General features: G+C 47.5%; 1 protein-coding gene across 8 annotated transcripts in view; it reads left to right on the top strand.

Annotated features, from left to right (window-relative positions):
* The window catches only part of pak5 (p21 protein (Cdc42/Rac)-activated kinase 5), a 47,959-nt gene that overhangs the window by 4,486 nt on the left and 21,910 nt on the right, over window positions 1–21,563 (top strand). For 4 of the 8 annotated variants that reach the window (XR_007383881.1, XM_048985990.1, XM_048985995.1 and 1 more), the window contains exons 1-3: window positions 10,722–11,114; window positions 14,989–15,212; window positions 16,326–16,370. Coding sequence is in view for 7 of the 8 variants with exons in the window: in XM_048985990.1 (XP_048841947.1) it covers window positions 11,096–11,114; window positions 14,989–15,212; window positions 16,326–16,370 (288 nt within the window). In the remaining variant the exon portion in view is untranslated. Of the gene's footprint in view, window positions 1–10,721; window positions 11,115–14,988; window positions 15,213–16,325; window positions 16,371–17,896; window positions 18,246–18,548; window positions 18,684–21,563 lie in introns of those variants that run through there. The other 4 variants (XM_048985991.1, XM_048985992.1, XM_048985996.1 and 1 more) reach the window with 4 other exon arrangements.

Raw genomic sequence — 21,563 nt, 5'->3', positions numbered from 1 at the left:
AACGGGGAGTCACACACATCCACCATCACTGTGTAGCGCCACCGGGATGATGTCATGGCAGCCATTCTGCACCAGCAGTGTCACCACACAGTAGCTAAGGTGGTGAAGGGGCAGGAGAGAACCCACCAATTAAATAAGGGAAATAATGAGGAGGTGGGATTTCAGAGGGCCACAGTGGGCAGTTTTAGCCAGGATATCATTACTCTTTTGAAAGATGCCCCAGGATCTTTTATGACCTCAGAGAGTCAGGACCTTGGTTTCATGTCTCCTCCAAGGCAACACCATTTTTGCAGCACAGTGTTCCTGTCACGGTGAGATCCACACTGACCACAGGGTGGCCTAACTTGTTGACCACAACAGCACCTGTTCCAGCAACAACCCAGTTTTCCTAGAGGGTCTCCCATCCACGTCCTGGCCAGGCCCAAACCTGCTTCACCTTAGATGGATCACCTAGTCCAAAATTCAGGTGGTATGGGTGCTTATGTGGCTACGGATAGACTCCAGAACCCCCTCCGGCAACTTTGACTAGTATGAGTGGTTAGAAGATGGATAGAGTCTCATATTTTTAACGTCAATCATCCAGCACATTAATAAATTATTAATTGTATTTGTGCATATGTAATTAACCTAGATCTTCTGAATTATTGTGTATTAAAAACATTCTTAGGTAATAATCATTTTCCTTTCCTCCACTCATCCATCTGTATAGCATAGACAGTATGGGGTCGCAGTGAATCATTTTCCATATTATTGGAAATGCACATTTAAATATAAACAAGAAAAATCCACTTTCAAACCACCTCTTTTCATTGTTTATGCCTTGACCAAGAATGGCTCCATTGTGGGATGCAGATGATTATGCCTAATGCTGGGAAAATGCGATACACCACTATGTAGATGTTTACTACAGTGGCCCTTCACATATGTGTTTGTTGAGAGCATGATAAAGCAAATTTGGGTACATGGTAGACTTCTTCTTTTGGATAAGTTTGTTTCCACTGTATTTTGTCCCTGATGATCAAACAGACTTTACTAGGTGTTACAGGTAGGGTTAGGCAATTGATCGAAGTTTAATTTCAATTACAATTTTGTCTTCCAGTGATTATCAAAAAAAAAAATAAAGCGATTATCGTGCTGCATTTCATTTCGCAATGATGATCCCTTTTGTCTTGTGTTATAAACCCGACGGACCCTTTTTATCCCCCTTTTAGTCTCTTTCGCAAAATGAATAATTTTTAGAGTTCAAGGAAATCCACTGTTAAAAAGACACGTTCTTCAGAAATGTAATAAATGCATGACATTTCCAAAGTCAATGAGTAATCATATTAAATAATCGTGATCTCAGTATTTACCAAAAATAATCGCGATTATGACTTTTGCCATAATCGAGCAGCCCCAGCTGCAGGTATGTCTCTCTGACCTGACCCAGGTTAGCTCCTGCTTCCTCCCATGGTTTCAGTTTAATGACCCCCATGTCATTGTTTTACTGCAGGGCTTTCAACCTTCCTATGGTTAGAGCCCCCAAATTAAAATAGACTGGAGTCATGTGAAACATAAATAGCTACGGACTGGGGAGGTGCTTTGATATTTGTTTCTCATGAGGGGTGAAACCCTCAATTTTTTTCCCTCCCTTAAATATATGCAGACCCCCTGCGACTGCCTTACAGACACTCCGGGGGTGATGGGCGGGGATGGTGCACCCGTACTCCTGGATGTACTGTTTTTGCTCCCTCTCAAAGCCAGTCGGAAGTTCACACTCCACAGTGAAGGCTGTGCTGTAAAGACACTCGCATAATTAACATGCTGGCCATGTAGATGTCGCCAAAAGGATTTCATACATTTTGTATAGCCCAGATCCCCTGCGGTTTCTGTCTTTTCCCATTGGCTAAGTGTTTCTGAACAGATATGCATGACTGCAGAAAAGAAACTTTGATGGACAACTACATTATTAATATACAGATATAACACATTTAATCGCATGTCCGGAGGGCCATGGTAGAATAATATTTATCTTCTGAAGATGTACTCTGTCTGAATTCTTCCCCCTTTTTTGTCATATTATGGTAATTTTTTACTTTCTACCAATGAATGACAGATTAGTAAACAGTATGATTGAAAGGGTTCACGGTCCAGTGATCCAGGGGACTGAGCTCTGGCTGAAGCTGATGATTGTGTCGCTACACTGGGTCACATGACTGCTGGGTCACATGACCACTGGGCTGCACCTCGAAGAGCACCTTCAGTGCTGCTCATATTCCTTCTGCTTCCATGATTGACTTAGTTGTTTAATTGTTCTGCCTTGATATTAATGATTGTGGAGGAAGCCCAGGTCTGGCTATTTCTGTGTTCCTCAAAACATGGTTTTGATGCTGCCGTTGGGGTTGACATTTAGACAGCTGAGTCACATGTCATTACCATCACAGGGCCTCTCCTGATTGGCACCGGGGATCTGTGGACCACCGAATTTCTCTCCTATGTGATTCGTCAGCTTCACTTCGATGTCAAACCCAGCATCCATTGCCTGCTTTCCGTACCGCCTTCTGTCAACTAATGCATTCAGCTTTTTGATAACTTGTATTTTTGTCTGATAAAGCCGGGGGAGGGGCACAGCTCTTCTCGAGGTGCATAATCCTTGGGTCAGCGTTAATTCTTTCCTGTTCAGGTGATGGAGATACCGCTTAGGGGGATGTGATTTATTTCCACCTTTAACTGGCACAGCATAGTTAGATTGTGTGGTTCAGGTGTCAGCTCCCTTAAATATTACTGAGCTACTTGCTTCTGAGTTAATTACCCCAGCTTTTGCAGGAGAGATTACCACCTCCCCCGTGATTCAGATGGTCGCGGGGAGTCCCGAGTGCCCTCGTTTTCAGATCTCTGAGATCTCACGTGGTTACACTGCTGTGATGTGGTCCGAAATCATGTTTAGCGGCACATGGAAAAGAAGGTGAGTGAGTTAAGCAAGAGTGATTTCTGTGAGGGAAATCCTATGGGTCTAAGCCAGGGTACACGGGAGGTTTGAGAGTTCTCTGCCAGTGGACATATTGGTAGGTTTTTGATCTGTGGGGCGTTGAAAATGACAGAGCATGTATAAATAGCAACAGTCAGGATGATGAATAAAAATCACTGAAAAAATTTAAAAGAAAATGACAACAAAATGATGCAATGGGTCGGCACCCCATCCTGGGTTATTCCCTGTCTTACACTCGTAGCTCCCAGGATAGGTTATGCAGAGACTTTTTTTGTGAAGGGCAGGTGCTTGACTGGGGTGGGGGGGGGGGGGGGGCGTCCCCCTCAGTTGAATTTGCCGACTGGGGGGGGAGGAGGGTCCCAAAACAAAACGGTTGTGTTCGAAAGGGGGCACTGAGGACCTCAAAACGGAGGCAGACGCTTTCAATCGTTCAGGGAAAAGAGGCCGGCACTCCAGACCTGCACAGCTCTACACAGGACAAGCGGGTATGGAAGATGGATGGATGGATGGATGGATGGATGACAACAGTATGAGTCATTTTAACACTATCGCATATGTTCAAATAGGCAATTAAACTGAAAGTATCAACTAATGATTATGCGGAAAAGATATATATGACAAATTCGTTTATCACTGAGAGCTACTTCTATGCAGTATTTCTGTCGGAACAGTAGTGGAAGGATCCGGCAGTTTTTTTGTCGGACTGTAATGGAAGCAGATGTCAGAGCAGCGGCTTGTGGTGTTACAGAGAGCTGCCTGTTACTCTGAAGGCGTCTCTCCAGCCTCTGGCAAACTCTGGCATCATATAAGTAAAAGGTGAGATACTGCCGCGTTTGTTTCTCCGAGTCACCAAAGGCATAGCGAAGCGCTTGGGCACGTGGACTTTGAAACGAGTCTCGTTTTGGCGTCACCCTGTGTCGGACATCCCATGTTCGGTCGTCTGTCTGGCGCTGTCTGAAAATTTGCATGTTTTTTCTCAGAAATTTGTCACTGGTGCCGATAAAGGTGGGTGTGATGGTTTGCTTGGTGGGAATGTCCAGAGGAGGTCTTCAGGACTCATCTTCAGGACTGCGGGATAGGCTTGAAACCATGCCAGTCAGCGAAGACAAAATCTTAAACTGAATCCTTGAACCTTGTTTATTTAATATCGGTATGTGATTATTTTATTGATCCTCCTTGAACAGGGCCCTCAACCCCAGCTGACCCCAAGCTTTCCTCACTTGTATGTTGCGTTGGACAAAAGCGTCTGCTAAATAAATAAATGTAAATTTAGATGATTCATGTACTGTAGATGCATTGATTTGGAACATGGCCTGCTTGTGCCCTTGAACAAGGTGCTTAGCAATCTCTTCCGTAAACTATACAGCTTTGCAAATGAGTGAAAGCACCAAATAAGCAGATATGCATAAGTATGCACCTCAGTCTCAGCTAAGCTAAGCCACACTAAGCTAAGCTATATTAAGCTACCCTAAACTAAGCTAAGCCAAGGTATGCTAGGTTAAGCTGCCATGTGTTACTGATGTATAGAGGTCTGGTAACTGACGGTGTTTAAATTCTGTTTGTTTCTAATGGATTCAGAACCACTGCCTCGAGAAGCTATGGACATGAATTTGAACAGAGTAGGTTTGCAGAGTTACAGAGTTTGAGGTGATTCTGGTGGTCACTGGAGAGGGCAGTCTATAATGCTGCGGTTGAGAAATTTCGTGACCTAAAAGTTGCTGATTGTCGTCTCTGAGGAAGGGATTGCTGTTGTACCCTTGATGCAGATTCTTAGCCCTAACTGCTCCTTCAGCTGAATGGTTTTATCTGTGCGTTAAATTTAACCATGAGATCTGTAGGTAATTCCTCGGCAAACTACATCATCCATTTCTTTTTTTATAGGGGGGCCCTATAGTCGCTTTGCAATTGAACTGTTATTATTTTCATAATATGTTAAACAGTGAAACTATGGTCACGTTAAATTCAAAGATCTAAAATAAAGAGTAAGAAATGAAACAGGAAGCATAGCCAGTGGGGCATGGAGCTAAGACCCTCTGACAAGCATCGCATGTTAATGCTTAGCTGACTGCAAAGTCCCCTTAAAGCCACCCTCTGTTATTTTATAAAAGTCGTGTCGGTACTTGGTTTGTCCCGTGTAGCTGGACCCCATGTCTGGCGTTTAGAACAGGAAAGAGGACGTGAAGTCCGGGAAGCTCACAGGAATGTAGTGAGAATATGTTGTTGGCAGGCGTCCGACTGGTTTGAAAACTCATTAAAGTGAACTGTGATGCTATTTTACCTGCACTTTACATAGTCATACCCCACTTTCAGCTTTTGTCCAGATTTGCCTGTTACTCTATCCTGTCCTTGCTTTGTGCTAAAGACTTCACATTTCTTCAATATGCTTTCAAAAGAGAAGCTCCTGTAAAAAAAAAAAATCAGATTTCTTACTGTGGTTAACTGGTGACCAGCAGGAGCTCCATAAATCCCTTGTCTAACATGACACCCTGGTCCACTGGAGCTTTTCATCCCCGTAAATGATGTTTCATTGCTGAGGAACAATTGGCATCTTCTTGGCTGGATCGAGGCCTTCAGACCGTCTGGGTTGGAAGTTCTGCACGAGTTTGGGTAAATAAACTCTCGAGGAGTTCCTTGGCATGGCATCGCAGGTATATACGCTTTAAGTTGGTTAGGTAACACCTCACTAACAGCTCAAGCACAACCCCTTTCAGGACACAGGGTACTAACATTGAGGTCATGCACCCTGGTGGATTTAACTAGCTGACCAGGACAATGCTTAGAATTCGCATTGTCAGCTGGTTAGCACATTAGTTAGCACACGATTAATCTTTCGGCGTGTGTTCCAAAAGGTACGCTCAATGCACAATGATGGGAAGACCTTTGTAAATGACCTTCAAGGTCTTTTTAAAATTGTATTCGGACTCGGAAGGAGGAAAACTGCCGAGTCATATCTTAGCTTTGAACACAGATGTTGACCTTTGTGAACTGGTGTGTTGTTTATATGCTGGTATATTTTCTGGGTGGGAGGGGGGGGGGCATCAAACAGAGTCAAACTGGACTAGATTAGTCAATGAGGACTAGTGGCTGGTGTTCATCAGTACCAAGCGCTGAATGCTAACAGCGAATAAGCTAACTGCTAATGCTGTCACAGTCATAACCAGCACCTTGCTTGTCCCTCTCGCTCCTCTCCAGCTCTTCTTTGTTGCGTTCGTCATTAACGATGTGAATTCCTGATGCCGGCTGGTATATAGATCGGAGATCAGAGCTGAGTTTGGGATGTCTGTCCTGGCTCAGGTGGTTTTAGGGGAAGGAGTGTGTCAAACCCCGACACGACGTGGCGGGAATGTGGGAGGTGGGATGTAGCTAATTAAGTCGCAGCATAAATGCCAGGATGCGCCATACCACAGCAGCTCCAGCTCGCTAATTCGCGGCTCGGTGATTCGCGGCTCAGGGATTTGCAGGTCCGTCGGAGCTACTCTCTGCTTCCCTCTTATCTCGGATCAGCCAGGGCAGTCATGTGAGACGGAATGTAACGGGCTCAATGGGCGGCTGTCCGTGACAATAGGCCGGCGGAGCTGGACGCCTCTCGTTCTGGAGCTTTCCCTATGCTACGGTGTAACGTTGGCACTCGGCCTCTGAAATCCTCACTGTGCCAAAATATTATTGACTAGCGTTTACAGAAGACCAAGCTTTCAGCATGAAAAATGCCCAGTAATAAACTAAATTCCAAAAAAAATTCATGATATAACTAAAATGCATGCCAAACATTCACCCATCCACCTTCCAGAATTACTTATCCTGTACAGGGAGGCAGGGGATGCCTCCCCCTATATATTCAGCATACATATGCACTCTTTTAGCATCAATACCATCGGTGTCTTATGGTTTTGAGCTTATTTGTTATTGTGGAAGCATGAATCATTTTTATAGGCTGGTGGATGTGGATTTATCTCTCTGGGGAGTTACCCCAAGCCACACTAACCACAAACCGGGGGGTTTATTTAGCTTGTCATGCTCTGTGTTAAACATCTGATTGTTGGTATCACTGAATCTTTCTTTTTCACAAATCGACGCAGCGGACATTCTCTACAATGGTGTAATTTACCGTCCTTTCCTTCAGGAAGTGGTGTGTTAGTTTCTGTGATTGTGCTCTAAACTGGCCCCCAGCATGTCCCATCTGGGCTGTGACCAGTCTAATGATTTCACCTGAACGCGGCTGTCCCACTTAGCTTCTTGGTCTCTGGGGTCATGCCCTATGTCCACCCCTGTTGCGCTGAACCTGTAGGCGTTTTGAGCTTCTAACTTGGACTATATAACTGGCAGGAAGCAGAGTGCTGAGAGACTGAGGCATGTGTGGGATTCATGTACCCCAACACCTTGGTTTCACTAGTGCTGTATCATAGGAAGACTAAGACTCACAACAGAGATGCTCAAAGAGTCTCTATCAATGCTGTTACCTTTGGTTGTCACGTACATGTGACCTTTGCAGATTCGCCCCCTCCAGGGACACCATTGTGATGTCATCATTACTGTGTCGCCTATGTGTGCTTCATCCACTGAGATGTCTTTGGGTAATGAGTGCTCTGTGTTTGTGCTGTAAAAATGCATTACGTTCTGATTTAAGGCTTAAGTTCCACCCTCTCCCGGGGTCTCCCAGCCTGTAATCTCCCGCTTACCATCTTCATCCCATGGGTCTCACACACCAAGGGAATTACACTAGGTTTGAAGACTGAGATGCTCAGCTGAAAGACGACCCAAAGACAGAGAGACAAATGGAACTGGTGGAGGGGGGGGGGGGGGCGGGGGGGGACGCAGCTGAGGGGGCGCGATCCCAGGGTTTAATTGCCCAGTCATTTTATTTGTATGGAACAGTGTTTCCTCCCAGCTAAAATGGTCTGGTTCTGGGGTTTCTTTATTCATTCTGAAAGATTTAGGTCTTTATTTGTATCTCTCAGTGGTGAGAAACATTAGCTAATGTAGCACATATCTAATCCATACTGAACCCGTATGGTTATGGGGTTTGGTTATGGTTAGGAATGTTGCTTGGATTCAACATTTCAATGACCTGCTGTCCACAAACCAGGTAAGATTGACTCTTGTACCAAGCTTACACTCATTATTGAAATGATATTTACCTGTGAATTCTTTCAACGTGTATAGATTATATTTTAATTTATTTTGCTAGCTTGATGTTCAAAGTGATTAAAGATTTTTTAATCAATTAATATAGGGCATGTCCTGGAACTTACACCAGTATCCTTCAAGTTTATAGTCCGTGTTGTTAACCACTATGGTACTAAGTTTGAAAAGCTAGGACTCTTGTGCATGAATTTGCCCATGAATTTAACCTGCTTTGCCAGATTTTGATTTTCTTTCCTTTTGCTCTAGTATTAATTGTTAAGCTGAAGTGATCTGGGTGGTAATCACATGCACATTTCAGTGCAAACCCTCAAACAACAGGGAACAGCCTCGCTACTTGTGATGATGGCAAATGACTTCACGTTCACCCTTCCTCAAAAAATGCTTCTCATTTGCATCTTTGAGTACGAGTGGAATGACGTCACCCAAAGTGCACTATGCGGACCATGGAAATATTTAAAGATCCTGCTCTTCTGGAAAGGGAGCCAGGCCATGAGCTCATTACAGAATTTGCAGAGTTCTCAATGCAGAATAATATGAGGAAGTATTTCTGTAGCTCCCTTCAAAAGAAATCAGCACATATAATGTCCTCTGAGGCATACAGTTGCTCGTATAAGGGTCCACTGGAGATGTGACCATTCTGCTGAGGATGGGATTCAAACCAATGACCTTCCTATCATGGGTACAAAGGCTTAAGCTGCTGAGTCACGCACCGCCCACCTTTTATCACCATGCTAAACCAGTCCTGGGGCTGGCTATGGACCTCGATGAACAAACCCTACCAGTTCGAACACCTCGGCCCCCTGGAAGTTCTGATGGAAATATTAAGACTTCATTGGGGCTTCGACCCACAAGGTGCTGAAGGTGCGTAACCAAATGTGGGCCCGCGGGAACCCTGCTGAATCGATACCCTCAGTAATAACGTCATTAATACTGGAAAGGAATGAGGACCAGCAGGAGAGATGGCGTGGGAGTCATTGGTAAATTGATCCCATTAATTACAGTTATAAATGGTCAGTGTTGGGGATGTACTTCTCAATAAATACAATCCAAGAGATTTCTGTGTGTAATAGAAAGTACAATTGAATACAGATACTTTACTCAGGCCTGTGGGGAACTTGTCTTTTTTCCTACCCCATCTTGCTCTCTGTGAGACACACACAGAGGTCAGGGCAGGTTTGGGGGCCTACAGTGCAGAGTCAGCCAGCATGCAGAGCCCCTGGGGTTAAGGGCCTCGCTGAAGGGCCCAATGGCAGCATCCGTCTACTGGTTCAGGATTCAAACTGCTGACCTTCTGAATCCTAACCCGCTGAGCCACAAACAAGAAGGGAAATCCCCCCCTGTTCGTAATTCCCCTGGAAGCTGAACTTATTAGGATAAGCCCTGGGAATGAGTCCCACTCAGGATCCCAGCCACAGTGGTAAAAAGTAATGAGATGTTTAAAATATTCTGGTGATCTGCCCAAGTTGCAAAATCAATTTGGGATATTGATTATGAAAATGAATATTGTCACAAATGACCTACGGACCGAGCTGCGTTGGGTAGGAGAGTGGAAGGAAGGAGTATTTCGGAGGGTAAAATATGTATTTACTGGTGGAAATAGGATGCAAGGACATGCATTTAGTGTTTCCTTTTTCTCTGAGGTGAAGCAGCTGCAGTTAAGGTTAGCCTACATCGCCCCAGTTTGTGGGACTCCGTTGCGTCATCTCAAGTTAAAACGAATTGCCTTCGAAGGCCACTTTCACCTACTTTCTTAGTCCACTTCTGCAGATACGTGATACGCCTGCAGACTCACTACTGCTGGTTCTATACCACAGGGGTTTGCAATTGAACTTATGTTGTTTTTCTTTGGGGTGCGGGGGGCGGGGGGGGGGGGGTGTAAAATGTGTCATTTTGTTCTGACAGCCGAACAAGTTTCTTTAAGCAGAGCTATTTGTTGTGTTTCATTTTTATATTCCCCCTTGCTGCACACAGCTGCTCACGGATGTTTTGTGCCTATGAACCTCCAGACTGTACGCTGGGTGTCATAGGTGAATGGGGGCTGCTGGAGCGCCCCCCGGAGGTTAGGAAGATGGTCTGCAGGTACTTCAGAGTGTAAATGTACCTGTGGGAAAGATAAAGGCAGAGCGGCTTCAGCCTCGGTCCTGGGAGGTGCTCATTTCTGGGTGTCTTCCCTGTTAATTGGGACGATCGGTGTTTTTCCTGCTGCAATGTTGACGAGCTGGGGGGGGGGGGGGAGAATCAGAACCGAAAGTCAGGCTATTTATAGAGCACTTGTCCACATGCGGCGGAGGAGCAGCCCAGCCCGAACGGCCCCGTTTGTATGTCAGCACTGTGCGCCGCTAACCCTCCTCGCTGAACCAACGTAGGAGCCAGTGCTCTGATGGTACCACTTCCTAAATTCCTGCCCCCCCCCCGCCACAGCAAGCGGCTCCATTTCACAGACGGGAACAGGTGCCATCCCCCTTCTGGTCCGACTCACAGCGCGCTCGCCGGCTAGAGCGGGAAGTCTGGACTCTCGCCGCGTCGCTCCCGCCATCGCCATACGTCGGATGTCGTGTTCCCTGGGGGGGTGTGTGCGGTTTTTTTTGGGGGGGGGGGGGAGGGGGAAGGCCGTGCTGTGAGCTCCAGGGAGGACCCGTCCCCGGTGTGAACACGGGATGAGGGGCCGGGGCCGTGCCATGGGAGCTGCACGTCAGGGCCGTCCGCCGACTGCGGGCACACAGAAAGGTTCCGCCGCTCTCCGCCCGTTTCTCAGCACCGCGGTCGGCAGAGTTCCGCCGAGGTTTCGCTGGGGGTCACCAGGAGCCTGTGCACAGGTCAGACGTGATGACGCGTCGCTGTTTCGCCTGCCGTGAATTTCCCGGAATGTATACTGTTTTCCGAGCCGTGTGAACGGCATCGACGGCAGGAATTTCACCGCTGTTCCAAATGCCTTGACCCCCCAACTCGGACTGAAGCTGCCTGTCCTGCTATTCAAGCGGAACAATGAATCTCTTCCCCTCAGGTGAGTTTATTTCTGGAGAGTTAATGCTGAAAGAAAAACAGTGAATATATTGAGTGTGTGTGCGCGTGACCTTCACGTAATCTCTGTGCGTTTTTCATACCTTAGTATAATTAACAGCCCTTATTTAATGACTGCAGAGAATTTTGGGGAAAAATTAAATACTAAAAAACTTGCCCGCTTCCTTGGAAGCTGGACGGAAAGCATCGGAAAGGAGCTCGCGATGAACGCTGACGCTCCACGCTAACAGGAGTGTGATCGCTCCAGATTCGGCGTCCTTTAATCTAGGAGCAAAAGCGGATTTCGGCTTGACCCCCCCCCCCCCCCCCCGAGCGAGTGGAAGAGATTCTAGTTCTGGTGACATGCCAGCGGAAACACTCGCCTTTCAGCACGCGTCACTCTCATTGGCCAGGGCGCCTGCCGGCCCTCTCAGCGCGACAGATGGCGACAGTATGGACGCCCCAATGAATCAGGAGTTACCTTCACGAGTAATCCATCCATGCTGCCGCCACGTCAAGGTTGATGCTTTCGCTGTGCGTTGACTCTGCGGAGGGAGGCATCGGGGATGAAATCGCTACAATTAAATATGGCGTCTTCGGTAAAAAAAAATTCATTTGCGTGAAGTGTGCAGTGATGTTTGACTGGAAGAAAACTTTTCTGCACCTCCATGAATACACAGCATTCATGATGAAGTCTCGAAACCCATCTGTTCCAGGAGCAGCTCTCCTGGCCTGATACCAGTCCATGTTCCCTGAATGCTGCTGTCTCTGCTCACTGGATATTCCTCCTGTTAGCTTCCTGCTTTGTTTGGAAGATGTTGTGTAGCTCTTGCTCCTGTACTGCTGACACTGTTACCTGGGCCTTCACTGGAAGCTCAGCCTAGCTGCACTCATGCCGCGTCCCTTACAGCTGTATGTTTGTAATGTGCCATTTGCCTCACTTGTACATCGCTTAGAGTGCTAAATAAAAATACATGTAAATGTAATGATAAAACACTTGAATTCTCAGGCACTTCATCATCTTGTATTCAGGATGATCCCTGCTCCATTTGTCTCTGGTTTAAAATCCGTTTAACAGCATATTTCCGTGTGTAAAATTCAGCAGCATCCTCTGGGCACATACAGCCTGGGCAAACAGACCACCTCATTATGCCCGCGTATAGAACTGGCCCATTACTGGGAACATTGTCTTCTTACAGGATTTATTTTCAGAAGCTGTGTTCCGGTTGTGCGTTCTGTTCCATTCGTATCCGATAAAATATTTTTGTGCTCCCGTAAGAGGTTCTTGAAACATTTTTGATGCTAGGTATAAACCCAGAAACTCAAATGGTCTAAGACTTAGAGGAAACCTGGGCACTTTAACCTACACATGTGATTTTGTGTGATGTTATGTTTTGTTTAATTTTAATTGTTAATTTTCAACTGATGCTCAATAATTTTCTGTTTAAAATAATTGATGCTGTATATGTGGTAGCTAGTCGGTCAGCTGAAGGTTAACCCTTCTGTTGGTGATAGATACATAAATGCGTTGGATGGACGTGGTCAGTTATGAGTCATCAGGATACTTTGAGGATTTTGTTATTATTGGTATATTCTTTTGAAATGGTGAGATTGTTCGCTTTCTGATTGGACAGTGAGAGGATGTGGGAGGGGCAGGGTATACGTGTCTCATTGGCTGGGATGACACTTGAGAGACGACACCTGCCTTTCGGACATATATTAGATCCCACAAATTAACATCATAAAGCGGGAAGAAGATGGAGGTGGTGGGAAACGACGAAAACCACGGTAGTCTGCAGTGTTGTTTTTGGCCACTGCCTTGTAACATTTAACCACGTTGTCCTTAGATGTTCCCTGGGCAGGGTAAAGTAGCTAATATGTATGTCCCAGTACTGTATGGATGTTTGCAGAAAAAAACATCAAAAGCCCCTTGAAAATGAGTTGAAATTGCTTTTTTTGGGGGTGTTTTTATGAGAGTGAAGGCAGTCGGCTTTGGGTGTGTATGTTCATGTCACTTTGACCCAAAATAAATGGATTCAGAGCGAGTTAGAGTGTGAGATGAGAAGAGACACCCCAGGAACGGTCGCGAGTCCGCCCAGTAACCGTTGAAGGGCCGGCTCTTAAAGCGAGCAATTAAAAGGTAATTAAAAAGGAACACGACTCATAAGAATGACTTTCCTCTCCTCTCTCCGAGTTATTTTTAAGGCTGATTAATAACCTTAAAAGGCATTTTACCGCCTCGACTGAGTAAATTTTGGTTAGACTCTTGCTGTACTAGTTCTTATTTATTATTGATTGGAGCGAATAGTCACTTCTTTGACCAGTCTTCTGGTTAGCAGGTTGATGGTGGTCGTCCTACTTCCTCCTGAACAGTCAGCTCTCCTGCTGTGAAACGATTAAAACCCCTTTAATCCCATCAGTGGGATCACTTTTCCACCCCGTGTTCATTGTTCCCTAACCTGTCATGGGCTGTTTTCATTTTTTTCCCCTTTCCGCACAAACACTTCACTTTAGGGAACACAGACATCTCCATTCAGGCGATCCTGTGGCCGTCCTCGTGCCAGCGGTGCTGTCCGTCCCGTGCGCCCATCCGACAGCTGGGCCGGGCCGCTCTCGCACCCGCCTGGCACGCCACAGAGGGTCCGCTTTGTTTGCTGGCCAGAGGAGTGCCGTGTGTATAAAGGGCCTTTGAGTGCTGTCTCAGGCCCGTAATGTGCATGGGCCCACCTCCTCCCTGGCACCGGTGAAAGGAGGCCTTGTCTGTGGACCGCCGAGCTCGGGGCCGTGACCTGCTCTTGAGTCCAATAGAACGACGCTCCCCGGGTGACATTTTGATAAATGCCCCGCCCCCTTGGACCACGGGCGAGCTCGTCCTTGGTTTAGCCTCCGGTTAGTGCGGTCGCACTTGGTGATATTTATATAAGACACATGAGGACACCACTGTCGGCCACAGTGGCGGGGGGCAAACCCGAGTCCGGCCACGTTTATGCACTGGCATGGTACCGTCTCCACCATGAAATAAATATGAATAAACAGCAGACCTCTTTAAACATGCTGTCTCCTTTTAGGGCAAATTAAATGCACTGTCCATCCTGGGCCTGTTTGACGGACGAGGAAAGACGTTTCTACGCCTCATGCGCACACTGTCGCTAAGCGTTAACAGCCAAAGCGGTTTGGGTTAAACCGCCCGCCTGTCTGAAACGCCTGCTGGCAGAAGGACTTTTCGTGCAGGACGCCCACGCGCACTCCATCAGTCGGGCAGATATATTCTGAAGATGAGTGTCTGAAAGTGGTGTCTTCACCACGAAGCTTGGCTCTGCATGGTATCTTCAGAGGAACGCAATGTCTGGTGTAGCTGCCTTTGGAGAATCTTATTTACCATTAGCAGTCCCGTTTTTATTTTGCTTGAACATCAATATCTGATACTCATGAAACAGAAGTAACCTGCATGTCTACCTGTAGGCCATCTTCTGTTGTTTCGTACACCTCGAGTTCTCACATCTCCGTCCCTGCCGTCGTTCATGTTGACATCCTCTTCCGCATGCTGCGCTCATCACTGGAATGCATTCAGGCTATTTTTGCTGTCCTTCGACACAATGTTACCCAGTGCTGTGACCTTCAGGACTGGAAATGTGTGTTAGAGCAGATAGCAGTTTGTCCTGCGATGTGGATGCCATGTTGTTTCTGAAGTAAAGTTCTTCGAGAGGAAGTTCCAGTTCCTCCTTCAGCCAGATTTTCTCTTCCTTTGTCTTTTGGGGAAAATGCAATGAGCAAGCAAGGGACCCTTCTCTCTATGCCGCCGGAGGTGTCCCACTGGCCTTCCTGCTGGTCGTCCAGAGTCCGCAAGAGAATCACTGGGCTCTCCCCGTGCCTTGCAGGTTTCTCTGGATTTTCCAGCATGTTTGGGAAGAAGAAGAAGCGGCTCGAGATCTCGGCGCCCTCCAACTTCGAGCACCGCGTGCACACGGGCTTTGACCACCGCGAGCAGAAGTTCACCGGGCTGCCGCAGCAATGGCAGAGCCTGATCGCCGACACGGCCAACCGGCCCAAGCCCATGGTGGACCCCTCCTGCATCACCCCCATACAGCTGGCTCCTATGAAGGTAGGCCGATTGCCTTGCCCACCACCTGGCTTACGTAACGCAGCAGCAGGGGGCGCTGTTTGACACGCATCATACAGGAATAACAGCGGGGGAGGTGTTAAACATGAAGTCGTGGGCAGCTTGCAGTCCTCCAGAGCTGGAGTTACTGAGGTAAAATTAGAATAGTTTTATTAAGTGCAAATCACCCAGCAATCAGTGAGAACAACAAAATTACTATTTCACCTGTCCCCCCCCCCCCCCCCCCCCCGCCCCCAGGCTGGTTTTCAGCTACTAATGGGGTTGAGGGTGTTTAACTGACGACATTGTCACTAATGGCTTGTTTGTCTTTACCGGGCACTTGTTTGTCATTATTTGCCATTGTGGTTCACCATGGGTGCCCCCTCCGCCAAGGTGGGGACGGCTGACCACGGCCCCTATGCAGACACGCTGCAGCTGTGCACCAAACACGGCAGACGCACGCTCCTCTATAGCTGAGCTCTTAACGTACATGCTGTTCATACTCCGCTTATTAACACAGAAAAGGGAGGGACATTCATGGGAACGCATTTGGTAATGAAACATACACACCTACTATGGTATTTTGCCATGACCAAAAACACTTAAGGAGTTGTCCTAAGTGTCTGCTGTGTGTGTGTGAGTGTGTATCTCAGTGGCGAAGACCACAGGCACTTCCCTGAAAACAGTATTCGGTTTCACCAGCACCGTGATACGCCCATGCAGCCGAGCCCGTCCAGCAGAGGGCGCCGGGCAGTAATTAACGCAGATAAACACACTCTTCAAGTGCGCAAGGCCGCAAGTTGCCACGATCCACTGGCCTGCCACAACTCATGCCTCTCTGTGTGGGCACTGTTCTCCCTGCAGTCCCAGAATCCCCAGGGATATGCAGGGGTATGCTGCATTTAACCAACACTGGAAATGGGAGTGAGGGGGTGAGAGAGACAGATTGGGTACTGGGAGCAAGATGGAGCCTGGGAGGGTTGGGGTACACTGGGAGAGAGGAGGAAAGAGGAAGGGAGATTATGTGATGATTATAAGGTATTGTGATTACTCTGCCTTTAGGAGATATCTTTGAAGAGGGGAAACAAGAAAATAATTTTCTCACTCTCTTCGCAGATATCTCCCAAGAAAGTCCAGTCGTCTGAAACGTCCTTGCAAAAAGTATGACTTTTCCTACCCTCTGCTGCCTCCTCTCCTGCACGCACTCGCACACACACACGTACAGCCCACTCTTCTTTTAATGCTTCATTTCCACCGCCTTGCGCCCCCCCCCCCCCCCCCATCACGCTGAGATGCCATCGATCCAGTGTAGATACTGCCAGAGTCCACATGGGGTGGCCTGCATGCACCCGCCCGGAATCTTTCAGAACATGCCTGGTCATTTGCATGTGTCTGAAAAAGGTCATATTTACGAACAGGAAACAAACAGGAAGCCACAGAGCAGACTCTCATTTTCAGTCAGCATGCTGTACTTATAAATGCCCTCTTCCTGTCACCGCCCCCCCCCTCCCTGAAAAGGCTACAGTCATGCCTCCCACTCGGCACGCTCACCCTCGCCACCACGTGCATCCGCAGCGTTTTCGGCTGGCTGTCTGGTCACGTCTGTGCCTGAGCTGTAGGTTTCAAATTGCAGCCGGTTTTAAACATGGTTGCCGCCCCATTCCAGTGACACGAGTCGCCCCTGCTAGCTGCCCCCCCCCGCCCCCCCCCCCAGGCATCGGCGTCTGAGCGGCTGTTATTCTTATCGAGCCACCAAAAACGCGCATTTATTTTTAGAAAGTGCAGCGAAGAGGCTGATGTCTCCCCCCATCGCCGCTTTGACATATGCGCGGCGTGCAGCTTCCCCTGGCGAGCCGACCCGCATCGTACCCAGGGCCCTCGGAGCTCTTTCCGGGTCGTGTTTCCCCCAGACAGGCCTTACATCCTGTGACAGGCCTGCAGTGGGGGTAGGTCTAGCTTCCAAGCGCGAATCTCGTTTCCTTATATTAAATTGGGTTTCCTGCTCCTGCTCTCCTATAAACTCCCCTAGATGCTGATGCCTCCCCTCGCCCTCAGCTGTTCCCTGTCTCTCACCTCACGCCCATTTGTTTTTGTGCTCCTGTTCCTCTCTCTGCACTGACTATATACCTGCCATCTCGTTCCTTCCCATAAACTTGTCTCCTCTTCCTTCCTGTCATCCCCTTATCCTTTGGCTGTTTGCCGTCACCCCTAGAATGAGTCCCACGCTACCTAGCATCAGTGTAAATCCTCACTGCAGGGCACCTGTTGGGATTTGAACAAATAACCTCTGCTTTGGAAAGTCCCTGCCCTTAATGTTACACTATAGGAGGAGTCAGTGCCTCAGGGGCTGGTTGGAGTTAATGTGAATGTGTTGTATGGGCTCAGATCTCACATCCCCCTGTATTACTGATACCTCTGCCTGGAATGAACCATTTTTATATAAGTATTTGTATAATATGCTGAAGTTTAATTTTGCCTTGTTCCCTGTCCCCCTGGGACAGGCTCCAGCCCCCCTGACCGGGATTAGTGGTTAAAATATGGATGGATGGATGGATGGATGTAGTTCCGTGTTGTGTTTCATAATCTGTATCATGATGCATAGCTATTTGTTAAACATAGCTGATGTATCATTTCACCACGGAAATTCCCAGGTTTCTTGGACGCATCACATGCAAGCGCGTGTCCCAAATGAAACTGAGGAAGCTGAATGTCTATGAGTATCTGGTGGACGTGTCACACAGCCGTCACAGCGCGAGGGATGAGCGTGAAGGCGAGGGCGGCCCCAAAGAGCGCCTACCGTCGCATCCCGGGGGAGGGGGGGGGAGTGATACCGCTCTCGGCTGGCATCGGGTCCCTAGCAGCGGGGCAGCGTGAATGAGCCATGGAAACGTGAGAGCGGGACGTGTGTGCGAACGAGCAGCTGTGCGGCGTGAATCACGAGCAGAGAGGAGCCGGGAGGGGAGCAGGTGCGAGGGGAACCGGCGAGGGAGAGTGGCCAGCGGGACGCCACAGAGGGCAGCTCTCAGCCATACCCAGGTCTGTTCCTCTTCCTCATTTCATACCTGCTATGCCTACCGGCTGGCATTACCGCGCTATGTTCAGTCCTCAACGGATCATGCGGGGGTTCAGAACGCCAGTGCATGTTTTCTCAGATCCCCCGCGTTCAGCAAACTGTACGGACAGTCTGGCTTTTTTTAGCACCGTGGGTGTCGGGGGTTTGAAATAGCCCCTGAATAGCCCGCTTGGCTCGGGCCCATGCCAGCAACCCTGCTCTCCCATGTGGATGACTGGTATTACTGCTCCCCTTTTGAGGTCCCGCTGTTTGTGCTCAATCCCTAGGTCCTCTTAATCTGGCGGCAGCGTCTCTGCCCGTCTTTCGTTCACTGATGCGGACTATCACACGCCAGATGGATGGGCTTTTCCCGAGCAGGCTGTAAATCGGGAAACGGACGCGGGCCAAAAAAACAGGAAAAGGTACCCGATGGGTTGACCTTGCTGGTGCTGAAAAGTTTTGTTGGAATTATTGTTTAAAATCTGGTCCTTTCTGCAAAACAATGTGTAAGCTGGCTTGTGTCATATTCCATCATCATACAGACAAGTCATTTTATATACTGCATGTATATACATACAAGTCAGTACTGGTTGAAGTCCATGTAGCAGCCTAGGCAAGTGAAATCGACTTGCTAAATTGGTGCCGCCTCAAATGATGGTGGCCCAGTCGGCCGCCTGTGTGCCTAATGGACTGACCAGACCAGGATGCGGTACAGGTTAGAAGTTCAGAATTTGACAAGCAGCAAGTATACAGTTTAGTTTAGCAAAATCTGCATATCAAGTAAATCCAAGTGGGTGCTTCATGTTTATTCAGGTAGTACAGGTTGAATCTGTGCCCAAAATGACTCACACTTAAGATTCTGTCCTGTTAGTGATGCAGTTTTCGCATCTCCGTCCTTGCTCTCCCTAAAAATCCATCCTACAGCACTCCTAAACCCTCCCCGAATCGTCCCAGAATTCTAGCTTTCTAAACCCCGTGTTTCAATGCAGCCCCGTCGGAACTGAGAAGCGACCGTCCTGATTCTCAGTGCTGTGGCACGCACACTGATCAGTGATCTGTGAACGGGAGAGGGACAGGGTGAGGAAACACTTCTCTACCGTGCTGAGGGGATACAGCAGATGGCGCCGAAGAGCAGCGGAAACCTAACCCTACCTTTGTCTCCGAAGGTTTTCTGCGCAAAGCAGTCGAATCTCAGATTCTGAAGTTTTCCTATTTTAATCGGGTTGACTTCATTTGCTTGCTGTTACCATTTTTCAACGTAGAGTGTTTGACATGCCAAACCCCTGGGGAAAATCGGCATGAGGACATCAGCCGGGAAAACTGGAAGGCTGGCATTGTCTTTATGGAGGGCAGCTGTGACAGGAAGGAATTGGGTCTGAGGTAGGAACTCCATAATGATCGACTCCGGAATCCTGCCTGGGAGAGAGAGGTCAGCTTGGTTCATTTGCCCTTTTTAAATATGGCATCTGTCCTCTGCAGTTTCACCGAGCTTGATAATGCTTACATCTATGGCGTTATATTATTACCTCAGAGTATTTATTTACTGTATTGTGGCTGTAGACAGATCGGCTAGAGGTCAGCAGGTTTACAGCTCATAGAGCCAGTGCTGCTACTGAGTGGACCCCTCCCCCCAGCCACCAGATGGCACTGTTGATTCACATCTCCAAGGTTACAGGGTCGAGTTCATCCCAGGTTCTGTGTGGGAACTGTGTGCATGTTCTCTCAGTGATTGCGTGGGATTCCTCTGGGTACTTCAGCTTCCTCCCACAGACTAAAGACACATTTGGGAAAAATCACTGACTGCGTAGCAACTAGCTGTGAGTGTCTGTGTGCATCCAATCTGGGGTCTCCTTAGGTTTCCAGGATATTCCAGGAGTGAATGAGAGGATACTAATAGTGGTTGGGAGGGCTAGACTGTTGCAAGGTTTTAATATGGGTTAGGGTTTAGGGTTTCATGGGCCACCCAGAGTCGTTGGGGACTGGATTACCATCCCCTGGTGCCTGATTATCTGAATGGGCAAGCATGTGCATTACAGAGAGAATCCATCAAAAATACACTTTTATTTGTCATATACTAACAGTCAGCCACCTCTGAGGGCACATCTTCCTTTCCCTTTTTAAGTCATTTACATTGCGCTACAGAAGCAACGAAAATGTTACTGGGCTGCCCCCTAGTGGATAATATTTATATTTCCACTCTAATCTTACCACATAGAGTTTTTTCACACCAGCAGTTTTTAGTCCGGTTAAACAGGAATCTGGTTCGATTTCCACCTTGGTGTGATTCGTTTGGGCAGGTGTGAACACAGTAATCACACTTGGGTGCGACAGACCCACGACAGGAGATGGTCTCGGTGCAGTCCCAAATAAAGTCTGGAGCGGTTGTGTGATCCGACCACAATCCGACCGAGTTTCCAGGTATACTCTGCGAATTTGAGCTAAACGGGTCCCGTGGCCAGGTGGGCTTTGCATTTTGGGATGCAGCAGAGCACGCGAAGTAGTAGCAGTAGCTAAGCGGAGAAGGAAAAATAAACCAAGGTCTTACTTGGCCTACAGTGATGTACGTTGCCTTCTTGAAATCTGGGCAAATCACTACATCTGTCAAGTTTTCGAAATGTTCAGTTAGTGGTTGAAGGAGAGAGGATTTGGCCAGTCAACTGAATGCTGTCGTGTGAAAGTTAAAAAAAAAAAAACCGAGGCAACAATAAAATAAACGTGAGAGATGTTAAGCTGCACAGGACCTCCTTCCTGTATTTACTTTCATGCTCCCGCTACAGACACATCTGACCAATAAGCAGAATGAACGTACTCACGTGGTTTGTAGTGGCGCATTGTTGCTTCAGTTGGATTTTTCTCTGCGTGCAAGCAAACCTACCCGAGGAGAAAACGCTACGATTTACAAATTCATCAACTGATTCGGACCGGAGAAACCGAACTATAGGTGTGAAAGTCAGTGGTCTCCAGGATTTTTTGCCAGTGATCATAGGGTGACAATAACGCAAGACAACAACAACAACAACAACAACAACAACAATAATAATAATAATAATAATAACAATAATTTTTAAAGAATCATCATCACCATCATATAACTAGTACTGTTTCTATCATTGCAGTGTGTTTGAAGTTGAACCTTGCTAACAAATTTAAGGCATAGGAAATTAATTTAAAACGCAACAAGACTAGGATAAATCACATTTAATCACAATGAAAGATTTTACAAACCTGTTCATTTTACAGTCGTCATTGCAAAGATGTAGTGAATAGTTAACTGGTTCCTAAAATTACCAACTTTAATAGGT

This window comes from Brienomyrus brachyistius, chromosome 19 (genome assembly GCF_023856365.1).
Source record: "Brienomyrus brachyistius isolate T26 chromosome 19, BBRACH_0.4, whole genome shotgun sequence".
Classification (NCBI taxonomy): Eukaryota; Metazoa; Chordata; class Actinopteri; order Osteoglossiformes; family Mormyridae; genus Brienomyrus; species Brienomyrus brachyistius.
This window is presented reverse-complemented; position numbering and strand designations above follow the sequence as displayed.